The sequence below is a fragment of the Lineus longissimus genome, chromosome 7 (assembly GCF_910592395.1).
Source record: "Lineus longissimus chromosome 7, tnLinLong1.2, whole genome shotgun sequence".
Taxonomy (NCBI): Eukaryota; Metazoa; Nemertea; class Pilidiophora; order Heteronemertea; family Lineidae; genus Lineus; species Lineus longissimus.
The window spans coordinates 11,341,362-11,358,331 of NC_088314.1; the positions used below are offsets into that span (position 1 = coordinate 11,341,362).

Sequence of the window (16,970 nt, forward strand, 5' to 3'; positions counted from 1 at the left end):
GGAGAACTGTTGGTCCGATCAAATTCAATTTTGGTATGTGCGTTGGAGGTGACTAGAGGGAGGTTCCTTTCGAAAACAAGCTCGTTCCGATTGTCAATATGGCCTCCAGGGCGGTGGGCTTGAAATCAGTTTCCGTGAATTTCGAGGAGAACCGTTTGTCCGATCAAATTTATTTTTGGCGTTTGTGTTGGGGGTGACTGGAAGAAGGTTCCTTTCAAAAACTGGCTTGTTCCGATCGTCAATATGGCCACCAGGGTGGCATGCTTGAAATCGGTTTCCGTCAATTTCGAGGAGAACCATCACACCGTTCTTTAACTATTGTTCTATTATTGTGTATTCTGATTGGACCAGTGCCATATATTCGAAAAGAAAATAACTTTCTACGTGGTTTACATTGGGGACTTTATCTTTTTCTAGCGTAGATTTTTGTAAACAGAATTTTAGTAATAGAAAAAGATAACGTGTACAGCGGGCATTACAGACCAATAACTCTTTCACGATGTCAACTAAACCCAGTCAGCTATGACACCAGCTGCCCGGGGTTGTCTGAAAAACACTTTACTTTCCTAATACACCAACTCAATGTGCTCACGGGGGCATATATTATGCCACCCCCTGCGTTACTCTTGTTGAATTGTATATTTTCAAAAGGATACTATGCTAAATCCTCCACTTCCCATCAATGAGCTTCACAGTTTCCAGCAGACCACAGGTTTCATCATTGCGTCATCTGCCAGAACTGTCATCCCCAAGTAGACAAATATTGCAGCTACAGGTCAGCCTCTGGTACTGACGCTTGTAAGGTTCCAATGGTTTGATAAAGTTGAGGCTTCTTGTTCCAGCCAAAGTGGCATCCTCGCGCTTAAACTTTGTTCTCTGCTCTCTGATCATTTCTGATGTTGCAAATACAAAGATCCGACGTGAATCAGCTACAAATTCCTTCCGTTTGATACTCGTAGTGGAAGCAGCACCTTCTGACAAATTTTCCAAACAGTAATCGTAAAGTTCCCTTGCATTTGATATCTTGGCTTCATGATGTAAAACTGCCTGACGAGCTTAGAATTTCACTGGAGCCCCGAGTGCATCACAAGGACCCTTTCCACGGCTGCTTTCGAAGTAGTTGCGCTCGGATGTAATTCCAAAATCTGTGTGAAAAAATGTCAAATCAGTGAATGCCTGCTTCCCCTTGTACTGGGCAGCACACCCATCAGTGAACTGACTCAGATGGATAACTTTGTCAATATCATCCATCGTTGAGATCTTATCCAACGCTAGTTTCAAGAAAGTGGTAACTGCTGACCCGTCACGCATCAAATCAACGGAAATGCCAATGATTAATTTTCAGGATATGCCAGTCATTTGCTTGGCTCTCTTTTGAATGGGCATAAATCAACACTGGATGGACTGTAACCTGCTGCACAGTCAAGTGAGCACTCAGTACTTCCTCATCAAACAAACAGGTGTAATCCTCTGCAAAGTCCATGACTGAAACAGCGTGGCCGATTGGCAGATCTTTGATTATTGAGTTTAGTGCGGTTGATTGATGAAAGGAAGTAAAGTGTTTAGCGAAGGTTTCCAATTCAGCTTTCAGCTCCTGGAGGAAAGCGTCTCCATTTTTCGTCAAAGTGAAAAGCTTGCCCCTCCTTGTTTCCTCTTTGATACAATCCACGTAATCCCACTTCTCATACAAAATTTCAAATGTTTCGGGATCATCAATCCTCTTTGACACCACAGGTTTTGCAGTTTCTGTAGATGTACAGGAAACTGATCCTTCACGACAAAGCGTAGCATTTGACAGAGCACCAATACTTTCTGGTTTTTCTTTCCTTCAGAAGAAAACATGTTTTTCACTGCTGTTAACTTGTACTCTATATTGGCTTGTTTGCTGCAACACAAACACTCGTATGTTGCTACCTGGTCTGGACTACATCTTGTGGCTTGGACCTCCGGAACACTGTGTACTTGCATGGGTAATCTGGATAATCCTCTCTAAACATCTCCGTTGTCATGTATTTATTCTGGCTCGTCGGCACACGCTATCCGGTCTCACTCCCTAGTTTTTATGATTCATCACGCATGGCATGGAACAAACCACAGGATCCCAGAGTTACGCTACACAGGCAACAGCAGAATACAATAATGTCCCATCTTTGTTTTTGAGCATGTTCTTCAGGCAAGGCTCGGGAAACTGGTTCTGCACAGAAAAACTGCTTGAATTTCTAATCCCACGCCTGGGCCTCTACAGCATCCTCCTTTTCTGCATTTTTTTCCAATAGATGGACCGATTTTGACCTTTCTTTCTTAATGAAGTATGAATCATGTGTACGTTTGTCAATCTTTAAAGCCTTGGCCACACGTCTCTTAGGAACCTGTCTTTCTTGTCAAAACTTTGATGATCCTAAAGCTTGCATAATTTTTTTCTAATAATTCTCTGGATTTTTCGAGGCTTTGGCTTCACGCAACGATTCCAGTACAGCTTTAACCTTGCGTACACTCGACGCTAGTTCTCTATCTGCTGAGTGAGATGATCTACTGGTACTGGCAACTTCCCTTCCTGGACAACAGACTTCAGTATTTGGATCCTGCGCTTTCCAGTTTGTGGCAGTCCTTTTTGGGCCTTGCTTAATGCTTGCCTGGAATTAAAACCGCTTGGTTACTTTTGAGTACTGCTTGATGATGGCTGGCCCGCGTTTTTCTCTTGTGTTAGAGGATCCTATGTCATTGTCTTCTTCACTGCCTTGGTCCGGCATTTCTGCACTTTTAAACACACACGCAGTCTCACCTTTTCCGCCTTTGTCTTCTCTAGGATCGTTTTGGTTTTGCATTTGATCAGCTTTAGACTGAGATCTCTAATTCCCTTGCTTTAGTGAGAGCTCCATCTTTCTTCTTTTTTCTGTAAGCAGGTTTCCTATTCCTCTCCTTCTCCCGAAGCTTTTCTTTTTCATCATCCGTCATCTTCAACTTCTTCTTAGCCCTTAGCGCAGCGATTCTTTTTTGTTCACAGGCCTTGAACTCTGTGTGCACATCCTTATTCTCCCTGAGCCTGTCCGCCATGCTGCTGTCTGACCCTGTTCGTCGCTTTCCTTCCGTGAAATCGGCACTTCCGTCCTCGTTCATGGCATGTTGAATTAAATCGAAAAGAAATACTGAGGAATTTAGATGATGCACCCACCTGCCGTGGTCACACTGGCGTTTTAATACGAACTGAATACGCTTTAAAAGTTTAATACGTATTGAGGTGCCACACTCAATTCGGTTTATACCATTTTCAATCCACCAACACGGTTCTTTAACTGAATTGAGTGTGAATCAGTTAAGGTGCATCAATGGAACGGTATTGAAATTTTACTCTGGCGCGCTTAAGACATATCAAGAATTATGTTCGCTTATGCGCATGCGCAGCGTTACTTCCTCCGCCGTTTTATTTCACTCCAAATTTGTTTATCAATTACATTCACTGTCACCATCAAATATCTGTCAAATTCATCATTATTTCATTATTTTTTGTATTTATTTAACTTAGAAAAGAGGCGAGCAATGTGACCTTTGACCGCGGAAACTAGTTATGTGATACATTTATAGATGGTGCGGCATATTGTGTATTGAGTGTTGCGTATTTTAAACCAATTTCAATACGCATTCATTCCAGTTGTGGCACGAAAGTTTTGAAACCGGTTTAACCAATTGGTATTCTGGAGAGCGTTCCATGGAAAACGGTTTCAATTCCAGTTCAGTGTGAACACAGCACAAGACTAGGGAGATCCTTTCAGAATAAGAGCCTGAAGTGGAGTGAAATATCATGAACATTTTCCTGAACTCGGAAGCCAGTACAAAGTACCATTGCAATGACCTTGACTCCAAAAATCGAAGTAAACAAGTTGTGTTATGTACGGGACATGGGACGCTCTCACCATAAAATTGGAAAAGACACTTGAAGGACAGCATGAATTGAAAGGTGGAATAATGACCACAAAATGACATACCTTCATTTCTAGTATGTTCAACAGAAGTTAAAAGACCAAAAATACATTTGCTTCCAATACCAAGTCATTCCAAACTAAGCAAAACACCACTCTAGTTTGGCATGTGTCACCAAGGGCATATTACTTGATATAAGGTGGGTAATATGGCAGGAATTTTAGGGAAAGGAGGGATTTTGTAAATGCTGGTATGGTCATCAGATTATACCAGTAACTAAGATAAGAGAGAAGAATGAAAACATGGTAGTGTCGCATACATAACACAGACCTGGCAAAAGTTATGTTCGGGACAGTGCATTTCAAGAATAGAAATATCAGACTAAACTGTTTTAAATGCCATGATATCTTATTACAGGTTTTCACCAATCCATGATTACATTATTCCTGTGTTACGTCAAGGAAGTGGCACTTTACTGGAATGAAAATATAATTCTGTGTTATGTACCGGACATGCCTCATTTCCCTGTTATTTTTGCAACTGAGAAATTTAGGCATGCAGTTCAATAATTTCAGCATGGACATACTAAATTCTTTATTTAGAGTTATATTTCAGTCTATGAGTCATCAGAGTCTGAGAAGACTGTGCCTTATTTACTTTAAGGTCTACTCCAAACCATGGGCTATGAAAAAACCATGTCAAAGTAGTGAAGGTGTACTTCAGGAATTGAAAACTCATTAGATGAACACGTAGACTGTGACAACATTATGGTTGCATTATACACTACTCAAAATAAGTCCTAAAGTATTGTAAGCAAAAGACTAGTCAATTTCAATTTAACTGGGACTGAAATAGATGATTGCCTTCTAATTGACATTAAAAGTGGCAAAAAGGTGTTATGTACAGGACATATTTTGTAACGGCATATGATTATGGGTAACTTGACACAACTTTTTCCAGGCATTGACCATTCTTGCTGAAAAATGGAGGTTTCTAGTGATATATCTTCACAACCATGAGATTCATATAGGTTACAAGCATATATATTTCTTAAAATTGCGAGTTTTCTTGAAACACCCCATCTATTTAATTAAAGAGACTGCGTATACTGTTTGCAATTAGAATGTATCATAATTACACGTAACTAACACAAATTCCACACTTCTTGAATGACTTTTGTCAAATTAATGCACATATTAAATTGTGTGCTATAGGCTTAATAACTCGACATATTGAGACATGTTGAGTACAGTTGCGTTGAGTATGTCCACATAGACATCTGCACTACAGCATATATTCATTCAGAGGTCTGGGTCGAAATAGACGATTTTGAATTTGTCAAAGCAAAAAATACTTGCCTCGCAAAGATATTCTGCCGCAAATAGGTTCATCGCTCGGCATTTGCGAACATCTTATGCTGCAAAAATTTTCTGTTCTAACGTCACTTCATGGTGAATAGTATATAGACATCATAGCTGATGATAATTCTGCATTAATTGTTTAACTAATTTTCTTCCAGCCTGTTACAACTGTTGTTCGCCATAAGATTTCACCTTCTGGGAGAGATTATGCCACTCTTAGGTAAGCAATTTTGTGCTCACACAGTGCAGTCACAATATTCATGAAATATGGATTATAAATTATGATAAATTTGTCATTCCTTTATCTGTATCTTGACTTATAATTATCGGTCTGATGTCTGTGTCTAGTTCTTGGTATTTCCTGACTTCCTAGCCCACTCATTTTGGATAAAATTGTAAAATGGCTGTTAGGCTATACTATGGCATTTTCTTAACTGCAGTGACCTATGGTCTCAAATTTGGTACACATGTACGGTACCCTATAGTATTATAGTAAGGTGATCTCGGGCGCCGAAGTTCGGTTTGATCGGATTCACTGCTTGGCCAGCAGGGGGCCAAATTTGAAAACCTTACTTTACTACTTGCCTGATTGCCACCAATCTGATATTATGAGTACGTCTAACCACTATACAGTATTACATGCCACATCAGTTTTCGATTCGACCTGTTTTTCAAGGTCACAGAGGTTAAATGGCATAAAATTTCCATTTGGCTATATTTGTAGCATGTTTCTTAAACAGCATGAATAGTTGTTAAAACTTCTATACAGGCCATTTCATTAGTTTAAAAATGTCAGCAGCTAATCAAACGATCCGCTTTCCTGCACCACCCCTCCCCAAAAAGATGCCCCAAGTCAGAATTACTTTACTGTTAGTTTCATTGAAGAAATTATTTTATGCAGTTCCTATCTTTCCATGAGGATGGTGTTTTGAAGCCTAGAGCAGTGATTACCTGCTGGAAGAGATAATTTTGGTCAACATAGATATTATATGTGGTTTGGCTGTTAAAAATAGTTGAGAGAGTGCTCAATAACACTAACAAACAATATATCTCTATCAAATCCTTTCAGAGCTGATGACCAGTACCTTCACAGGAGTATAGTGCCCACTGATCACTTCCAGAGAAGTTTACCACGGTTGCCCATTCCAAAACTAGAGGATACCTGCCAACGTTATCTAAATGCCCAACAGGCTTTGTTGTCCGACAATGAATTTAAAAAAACCAGAGGATTGGTAGACAAGTTTAGGAATGGGACTGGTCTAGGTGAGTGGATGTAGATTTAGGAATTGAGCACAATTTTTAGCTCAGCTGACAAAGTCAGCAAAGCTGGTAATATTACTAAGGGAATGGTGTCTGTCCTTCCTTCCATGTCACTTTTGGGCATTTTGTAACCGCAAGACCTAGGCACTTCGTTGAAGCTGCTAAATTAGGCGTAACCCAAGATGAACTCAGAAACCAAAAATCAGCGCGATCCGACCTACATTAAGCGAATGAGGTCATTGGGAAGTTTAAACTTCATTCCTTTATACCTCGGTCCACAGTGGAAATATTGTTTTCACATCTGGCCGAATATTTTTTGATAATTTTTCATTTTTACTTGTAATGGAATTAGTTTAGTTTTCACCGCCAGTTGGCGCTACAGGCACATTTAACTGAATTTTTGACGACTCAAAAGCCCGGGCTATGACGTATAGTTGCGCAATTGTATTCTGTGCATGGAATTGGCCAAGGAACCAGGCTATCGGCATAACCACTGTGACCAGTCTAAAGATGGAAGATTGATTTTGCAACACGGTAACCAATTTTCTGCTAAAAAGAAGTCAAGTAGGCGATATCATCACTAGTTCCTTTCAGTGGGTAGTCATAAGGTCTTTAGGGACTACTTTCAGAAATTAGTTCTTGAAAATTTGGCCGCGTGACAATTCTGTGAAAACGATATTAGAAGTGCACGCTCTGTTCGCGAATTATTTTGAAGTGGAGAATTCCCACAGTATGTGCAGTGAATCAGCATGATTCTGTTTGCATTTTAGTTTTTAGTACTACGATTCTTACATGAGTAAAAAGTAGACATTCCAAGCAACACAATAATGTTACTCCCACAAAAATTGATTCAAAATTGACGGAGCTACGGCATTCTGTTCGGCAATTGGCAGCGCTGATAAAATACATTGCATGCTAATGCATGCCAAATGGCACACTTTATAAAGCGCTCATTGTACAATGTAGGGAATCGCCAGAAATGACGTAACCCTTTGTCACTGATGGAATTTCATTCATTTAATCACTTTTAGCAATTTCTCGGCAGTTTGGCTGAAGTTCATAATTTTTCAGACAAATTCACGGACTTCCTACTGTGTATTGCTGTATATTTTACATGTATTGAATGGCTGCATGGTGTGGGCGGTGTTCAACACGCTCTAAAAGTATCGAAATGTAATTATTTTTCAAAGAAACTTCAAATAGGGCCTACAGTAATTATATACCCATCTATACAATTAATGGTAGTGGAATTTTTCTCAATGAAATCAGTTTCAGCAAAACTTAACAAGCGGAATAAAGTGGAACAACGTATTTCAGCAGCATAGGGTAGCATTAGCAAGATTCAGGACAGAGAGAGGTGCAAGGCCAACAGTACTTAGGTTCAAATGATTAGGCGGAATTTTGTTCTTAGTTTCGCCACTTGGGGGCAAAATGTCCAGACACAAAAATGGCAATTATTCCCTCAATACTGGCTGAAAGGGGTTGGATGCTTAAGGAAACATGGTAGATGGCAGCAAAACTACCCAGGTAATTTTTCTGAAACTCGCATGGATGACACTGACCCAAAACATTTATTATGATAAAAAAGTAATTGAAATTGACCTAATTAATTTCTTTTGTCTTGCTTCAAACCCAAACACGAAGGGTAAATAATGGGAGCTTCGTATTTTTGGACATTCCACAAGAATCGCCATGACCAACTCCTTAACCCTTTGGGCGCTGAATTGTTTTTTAAAAAATCAGAAAATGTTATATCCACACTTCATACTATAACGTAATAAATATTGGTGCTATGTCAATAGTCCTTGAGTGTTACATGTTCAGTATAACCCCCAGACCAAGCCATCCCATTCAACAAAAATCTTATCGACTTTCTGATGACAAGTCCTTCTTTGCCTGAATTTTGTTGAATGGGATGGCTTGGTGTACTGAGCTGAAATTTGGAGGGTTCTTTTTATCTGACAACTATCCAACGCCTTGCAAATTCTAGATGAATAGGGCGAAGTGTTCCCTCTCAATGCCCCCTCACGTTTTGCTTAATTTTGCTCGATTCATGATTGGATGATAGCTATGATGGATCAATGGGGCTGAACCCGACTGAAATCTTTATAGGACTGTTAGAAGACATACAGGGCTACCTGATAAAAAAGATTTCATTCAAATGTGATGAGGGCGCAATGAGATATTGGACCCCAAAAAGCACTGATTTCAACATTTTCACTGACTTCGGCACCACCTATACCCTTTTCAGAAAAAAAGTACTGTTTTGCAGTGGCCCCCCCCCCCCCCTACAGGCCGCAGCCTCAACTACCCACGGAAATCTGTTAATTTTCTGCAGCTCCTTCCATCATAGACTGATATCTATCAAAATACAGCTGGGCAGTCATTGGTGCATTGAGATATTTCAACTTCAAAAGTTATTTTTTTAAGCAGTCCAATTTTGACCCTCACAACAGTGACCATCCCAGAGTCCCCAGAAAAAATTGTTTGTTTTAGGGACCTCGAATTTCAGGATTTTTCTATATACCCATAGATAGGCCTTTCAGAAAAAAAAATTGCAGGCAAATCTGAGATGGTCATATATCACCCTTTTATAGAAATCTGCCTGATTCTTATAAAACTGGCTCTTAACTGACATATCCAACATACAGAATTAAAATTCATCCAGAAATAGCGCTGTAACACTTGAAAATTTGTGTTTTTTTTGTATCAATTTTGAAATTAAATTTTAAGGATGAAATTAAATTCTGGGAATCTTTTGTGGTAATATCACCGAGAATGGTCCAAACATCATAATGAGTGTACTGACCGATATGAGGAATGGGTATGCCACTTAATGTGTCTTTAAATATCAGCTCTCGACACGGCAAATGTATGCCTCAGGCTGAAGGGCCAAAAATAAATCAGCAGTGTGCAAAAATGTTTTTGGTTACAGTCGTAGTTCAGGTTAACATTCTTGGGTTTAAAATTTCTTCAGATGGTGTACTAAATGTATTATTTCATTCCTTTTCAGATTTACACAATGAACTTGTCACTAAAGATAAGCAAAACAAACACACGAGCTACATCTCTGGTGAGTATTGTATGGGATGGGTTGTAGTTCAGGTTGCATCATCACATATACATGGCATGTCACAGATGACTCACATAGCGTTGCAGTTCATATCTCTGGTGCCTGGAGGAATAGCTTCATAGAGAGTCATCTCCTGCAATGCTTAAGTATTGCACTGTGATGTCATACATGTAAGCTGTGACTTGACTTTCACAGGTCACTCTCTTCCATAACATATGTAGTCGGGTCAGTCTGTGAAAAAACCTCCAAGAAATTGTAATGAAGGGTTTTTTGCTGGGACTTGTTGACTGGATTCTTAGGAAAAGTGTATCAAAGGTTTAATACAATCCAAGCTGGGGAATTGCCCCAAAGCAGCATCCTTTGTGAGTGACCATTGCACTATTCATGGCCTTCTATTAGAAATTCAAGTACGCTTGTACGGTTACTTTCTTCTCTTTGAATACAATGTTCCTAGGGGTCAAATCAACAAGTCCCTACAAAAACATTTTGTTACAATTGTTTGGATGTCAGGGCATTATAATTCTCCCTCAACCTATGTATCTAGGGTTGAGAGGAGACTCGTGGCATAGCTAGACAAGATTCCCCCAATTTATAACCCCGTTCCAGGTGGCTACGGCGTATTCAATGTACTATCTATATCATTGGGGATTGGAGAACCCAGGTGGTACCGTGCCTGAAAATTTTTGGGTAAAACTGGACATTTAATAAATAAAATGGTCAGGTAAAATGGGGTTATTGTAGCCCCTTTTTAGCTCACCTCTTAGCAGAGGTGAGCTTATCCCATACCGTGGCGTCCGTCGTCCGTCGTCGTCGTCGTCGTCGTCGTCCGTCGTCCGTTAGCAGGGCACGTTTCGTAACTGTTAGAGCTATTGAGTTGAAACTTGATACACATGTACCCTTATGTAATGACACCTTGGAGACCAAGTTTCGGTCCGATTCGTTTCATGGTTTGGCCAACAGGGGGCCAAACGTTAAAAGTGAAAATATGCAATATCTCCCTTAATAGTAGTCGGGAAATTTTGAAAAAAATATGGTAAGTACTTCTAGCAAAGGTGCATCATATATCCTCCGGGTTTTTGATTTGACCTCCTTTTCAAGGTCACAGAGGTCAAATGGTGTAAATTGGCCATTAGGATGTAACGATGGCACGTTTCTAAACGGCAATGACTATTGATACCAAATTTGGTACACATTTACCCCTTAGTCAGGTGATCTCAGGGACCGAAGTTTGGTCCAATATGATTCACCACTTGACCACCAGGTGGCAAAATCCAAAAACCTTAAAAATGTGATTATTCCTTAACTTCTTGCCCGATTGCCACCAATTTTATATCATGGGTACATCTAACCACCATACAGTATATGTCACACAGGTTTTTAATTTGACCTTCTTGTCAAGGTCACAGAGGTCAAATGGCGTAAATTCGCCGTCAGGCCGTAACTATGGCACGTTTCTTAACTGCAATGACTATTGATCACAAATTAAGTACACATGTACCCCTTGGTCAGGTGATCTCAGGTACCGCAGTTTGGTGCGATCTGATTTGCCGTTTGGCCTCCAGGGAGGGGGCCAAATCCTAAATTCTTCAAAATGCCATTATTTCTAGTAATGACTTGCCCGATTGGCACCAATTTTATATCATAGGTACATCTAATTCTAACAACCATTCAATGTGTCACCCGGGTCTTCTTTGATTTGACCTACTTTTCAAGGTCACATAGGTCGAATGTACTGTAAATTGGCCATTTTGGGGAAATTGTAATTGCTTGGACCTACATCAAACCTAACACTACATGACACAATACCATGCTCTTTATCCATCTTTCCTCCACATGAGGTGAGCACAATGGCCCTGGCCATTTCATTTATGCATAAGAACACTTTTTTGCTCACCTCGTGAGCCTATGCGATGACGTGGTGTCCGTCGTTGTCGTCCACTGGCGGCGTATGTTAGTGCAGCGCATTTCGTAACCGCTTGAGGTCTGGACTTAAAACGTGGTACATATGTACCTTGCCCTTGGATCCTGGGGCAATTTACACCAAATTTTGTTTAAAATTTTTTCTTGTTTTGGCCATCAGGGGGCAAAAACATGCAATAGGACCCGTGATTTTGGTAGGATTTTCATGATATTTTTTTGTAGGTACTCCTAGGAAGTATACATCATATATCGTACAGGTTTTTAATTTGACCTTCTTTTCAAGGTCACAGAGGTCAAAGATTGTTAAATCACCGATAGGTGGCACGTATCGTTTCTATTTGAGCTAGAAGGTTCTAAACCAGTGTTGATGTGTATCTGGTGATCCGCTATTCTACCCAAAGAAATTGGCCCGCTTGGACATACCTTCTCGGGGAAATAAGCAGATTTTCGATTTCTGTGATCTCAGCAGCCTGGAGACTTCAAATGAATCCAATCTGCCAATTTTTTAAAAGGATTGGATGTGAAGATAAAGAGAAAAATTAGATAAGTACTGAATGATGGTGTAATTTGAATTTGAATTCCCGCTACCGCCAGATGCCATCACTTCCTGCGCGCATGTCACGGATGCAATCCCTGCACATACATGGCTGCCCATTTAGAATATTTTTCCTGGACAGGACAACTTTATGAAATCCACAAAAATCTTCAAGATGCCAATAAAAATATCATAAGCTGATCTTATTCAACATCGATGAACAATCAGTAGATCTTTCTGGGTGATTTTTTTTTGTTTGGTTTCACTGTTTTTCCACGAGAAAAATGCTAGAAATCAGCAAATTTTCTCGCGAATTTTGAACTGAGGATATCGACACTTTGACAGCAGCTGACAGATAAACAACAAGTTAACAGGGACAAAGATCAATTAATTCGCCAGGTATGTTTGTTTTCTTTAATATAAATAATCTAAATTTAGATCATTGCTTGAACTCTGTTTATCTCATGTAAGTGGCCACTTGGATTCGAGGCTGATGTATTTATTTTCATATTATTCTACCTTGTCCATCAACTCCACTTTTTGGCTGAGGTGGCACTACACAGTGGGGACAGGGTATGTTTTGTCCCCCCAGAGAAATGTAGTTCTTAAGACGCAGGCCGTTTCCATGTTCATGAATGGGTCAAACCTGTTCCAAATACTATTGACTTTGATGCCCTGGTCTTAGTTTCCATGTGCAGAGGGATATTTGGCGATTTTATGGGCCTAGCATCTGTGCCATTGAAGCGGGTCTCAATTCCCAGTTTTGCCTCAAATATGTAACATACCTTCCATCTGCCACGCGAGGTTGGGCGTAGTTGTGCAAGTGTCAGTTATGCTCGTCCAAATTCTAGGCCATATAGCGAAAAAGTAGCCAAAAAGACCTCATGTTTTCACATCAAATGAAGAAACTAGATGTATTTGGTTATCTGCCGGCGGTAATGGCATTCCCAAATCATTCATTTTCAACCAATTGAGGCCCGTTTGAAGATCGCACACATCATGCTGTTTCTTGGTCAATTATTTACCATTTTCAGGATCCAAGTGGTGTCAAAGGTTTTGCCACCTATCGGTGAACATATGAATTAAATGCAGTGAAAATACTGTAGACTTCTATGGATTGATATGAACCCAGAAATGTATGAATTATGGTGCCTGTGATGTATGATTTAGGCCTCAGTCGGAACTGAAAGACTACCTCGTGTCGGTTGCATGGGGCCTATTTGTTGCTGCCCTTGACACCGTCCTCCGCACTGTGTAGTGCCACAGGAAGGGTGTAGCTGTGAAGCGAAAGGATTTCGGGAACTGATTTCAACATGAGCACATTAGGTTTGATATCTTATCGATTGTTATGAGATATTTTGTATCAAAAGTAGATTTGTACTCCTCCCACCTTTTCTCTTTTCAGTGTTGAATAATCAGTTCGAAGTACTTTTTGTCAATTTCGGGGAATTATTGTTTCATTTTCCAATACTCTGTAGAGCCTCGCTTGGTGATCAAGATGGCTGCTTGCTGTGTCTGGATTCTATGTTAATAAGCTAACTAATATTGCGCCCAAAGTCTCACTAGGTCAGGGTACATGCTTGGCGATGCTGGATAGTTCATCTTGGGTCTACCCATGAACAAAACGCATGTGTTTTCAATGTGTGGCATGATGATTGAGCCGAATTTCCTCTGTCTTCCAAATCTGACTTGTCAAAATGACAGCTGATCACTCCGACGGTGTAGGCATTGATATCTGCACAAGTACTGCACCACGACAAGAAAATAGGAAAACTGACCAAGGAAGCAGCAGGCTGATTACATTCAATTCTACGCTTAGCGCCAGCTTTAGTACTGTCTGGCAAAATGGCAGATTGCCGTAAGTCAGATTAGCGTAATCAGACCTGAACCTTTAAACAAATCTTATAATGTTTTACAGGGATGATCAACAGCTGCTGCATTTCAACGTTTTGGTGACCATGTAACAAGTGACCATGAGAGAGGAGCGGAGCTACTTTCATAGAATGAAACGAACACCTCGCAGATCACATCCAACATCAGCCCTCGCCTGCGCGGTCATCAGAAGAACCAGTTGATTCTAGTATTTCATTCTTTTTCACTGTAATAATTGACTCAAAATAGAAATGAATAAATGGTAAGTGGCAGTTGGTTTACAAAAAAATCCATTTATCTGTTAAGTTTTTACTTGCTATAATCAATGTGGGCTGAGAAAATCATTCCCATTGGGCTTGGTCCTCGCTTTGCAACTGCAGACCTGCCAACCTGTTACGATTTTCCGTATTTAGTACGGATTTTGGCCGAAAAACGCATTTTAGTACGGCGTTACGGAATTGCTATCAAAAATACGATTTTCAAAAAAAAGTTCAATTTTTTTTCGTTTCGTCGATTTCGTTTTGTTGATTTCTGTGCATCGCCAAGTCTCGCGCAAATCACATTAACTTTTTCAAATACATTGGCATTATGATACTGCCAGCGTTTCTCCTGCGTTGCGCACGACTCACTCTCAGATTACAATATGGCGGATTTCGATTTTGACGGCCAGAATTTGATGTTCGCACGGAGATTGGACTTTATTAGTGCTTCTCAAGAAACAAAAAACCTACTGAAAGTTTGTGATAATGAGTCATTTATGTGTTACTGAATACTGAAAAAGTGACAAATTCAGGGGGAAAATACTGAAAGGGGTATTTAGGGGTTGGCAGCTCTTAAACTGGTTGGTTGTCCCTGATGTTAAGCTGACGGCAATTACTGCATGGCTGTTTGGCTTAGGTTGGACCATGTTCACTGGACTAGTTGGTCACAACAACCTACACTTCAAAGACAAAGGAATTGATATAAAGGTCCAGACTGTTTCTGGTTGTGACCATGCATCTACTGGGCAGGTGTGTCTCAAACTGTCCTTCAAATGATTTGATGTAAAGGTCCATACTGTCTTAATTGTTTGCCCCAAAGTTGTGACCATACATCAACTGGACTGGTTTTTCACAACCTGCACTACCAAGGAATTAATACAAGGTCCAGACTGCATTTACTAGTTGTCCTATGGTGTGATCATGCATCTATTGGACTGGTTTGTCTCGAGCTGAACTTTAACAGATATGATGTAAAGGTCCAGACTGCAGTAACTGGTTGTCTACTTGGTTGCGACTGTTGAAGGAACCATGGTTGGTAACTAGTAAGATTTGCTCTCTGTAACAATCTTCAACTTGTGATCACACTGATTAAATCATAACTCATTACATGGAGTTATATGTAAAATCATATGGACCGAGCAAAGCTCCCCTTTTTGGCTCACCGGAAGGGGAGTCTATACGATAGCTCTGTGTCCGTCGTATCCTGTGGCACGTTTCTTAACCGCATGTGCTACGAACCTGAAACTTCTTACACATCATGGCCAAGGTCATATGTACCCTGACACTGAATTTCGGTCCGGTCTGAGTCTCGACTTGGCCACCAGGGGGCTAAAACCAAAAACATAAAAAGTGTGATATCTCGCTTATTACTGATTTGTTTTTGATAAAACTTTTATGGTGGTTACCCCTAGTAAGGATACATCACATATCTTACGGGTTTTTGATTTGACCAACTTGTCAAGGTCGCTGAGGTCAAACTCTAAAATTTCACCGATAGTGGCACGTTTCTTAACCGCTTGTGCTATGAACCTGAAACTTTGATTACATCATGCTCAAGGTCATATGTACCCTGACACTGAATTTCGCTTGGGTCTGATTCTTGACTATGCCACCAGGGGGCAAAAACACAAAACTTAAAAAGTGTGATATCTCGCTTATTACTGTACTGATTTGTTTTTGATAAAAATTTTATGGTAGATACTCTTAGCAAGGATACATCAGATATGATACAGGTATTGGATTTGACGTACTTGTCAAGGTCACAGAGGTCAAATGGCGTAAATTGGCACTTTGAGCGTAACTGTGGAACGTTTGTTAACCCCTAAGGCTATGAACTTTAGACTTTGTACAAAAGACCCCCTAGGTCAGCTGACCTCTGACCCTGAATTTCAGTCCGGTCTGATTTGCGACTTGGCCACCAGGGGGCCAAACATGAAAACCTAGAAAGTGTGATATCTCGCTTATTAGTGATTCGTTTTAAATAACATTTTTATGGTAGGTTCTCCTAGCAAGGATACATCACATATCATATGAGTTTTTGATCTGACCTGCTTTTCAAAGTCACATAGGTCAAATGGCGTAAATTGGTTGTTTGGCACGTTTCTTAACCACTAAAGCTATGAACTTGAAATTTGGTACACATGACTCCCTACGTCATGTAATCTCGGACACCGAATTTCGATCTGATCTGGTACTCAACTTGGCCACCAGGAGACCAAAACTATCAGGTAAAAAGTGCAATATCTCGTTTATTAGCGACTGGTTTTGATGATATTCTTATGGGTCTTACTCCAAGCAACGATACATCACGTCATACCAACTTTGGTTTGACCTATATACTATACATGTACAATGTTTCTTAACCTGGATGAATTCCAAAGCACCAAATATCTATACGGTGAGCACAATGGCCCCTGGCTGTTTCGTTTTAGCTGCGCTGGCTTCCAGCAGAGCTTATGGTTTGTACTGGAGCTGGCCGAAAGTAGTTCCAGCAAAATAATTGCATTTTCATCCGAATTTGCTGTGGCTGGGCCAGAAAATGTGCCAGGATACCAATATTTTGAACTCTTGTTTTGATTGGATTATAGCTATTTACAGCAGAAAGACTAAACGCCCTGTGATTGGCGGTAATTGGCAGATTTTAAGCTGGAAATTGTCATCTGGTCAAAAGTGGCAAAACGGCCTCGATCCTACCTGTCTCTGTAATGTACTCAACATGCTACAGATAAGGCATTGCCCTAAGGTATTGCAGCCGAGGCTGATAAAGTTAT

General features: G+C 40.3%; 1 protein-coding gene across 1 annotated transcript in view; it reads left to right on the top strand.

Moving 5' to 3' along the window:
• The window catches only part of LOC135490653 (carnitine O-palmitoyltransferase 2, mitochondrial-like), a 221,037-nt gene that overhangs the window by 20,470 nt on the left and 183,597 nt on the right, over positions 1–16,970 (top strand). Inside the window, exons 2-4 of the mRNA XM_064775962.1 lie at positions 5,438–5,499; positions 6,349–6,542; positions 9,553–9,612. Coding sequence (XP_064632032.1) covers positions 5,438–5,499; positions 6,349–6,542; positions 9,553–9,612 — 316 coding nt within the window. The remainder of the gene's footprint in view (positions 1–5,437; positions 5,500–6,348; positions 6,543–9,552; positions 9,613–16,970) is intronic.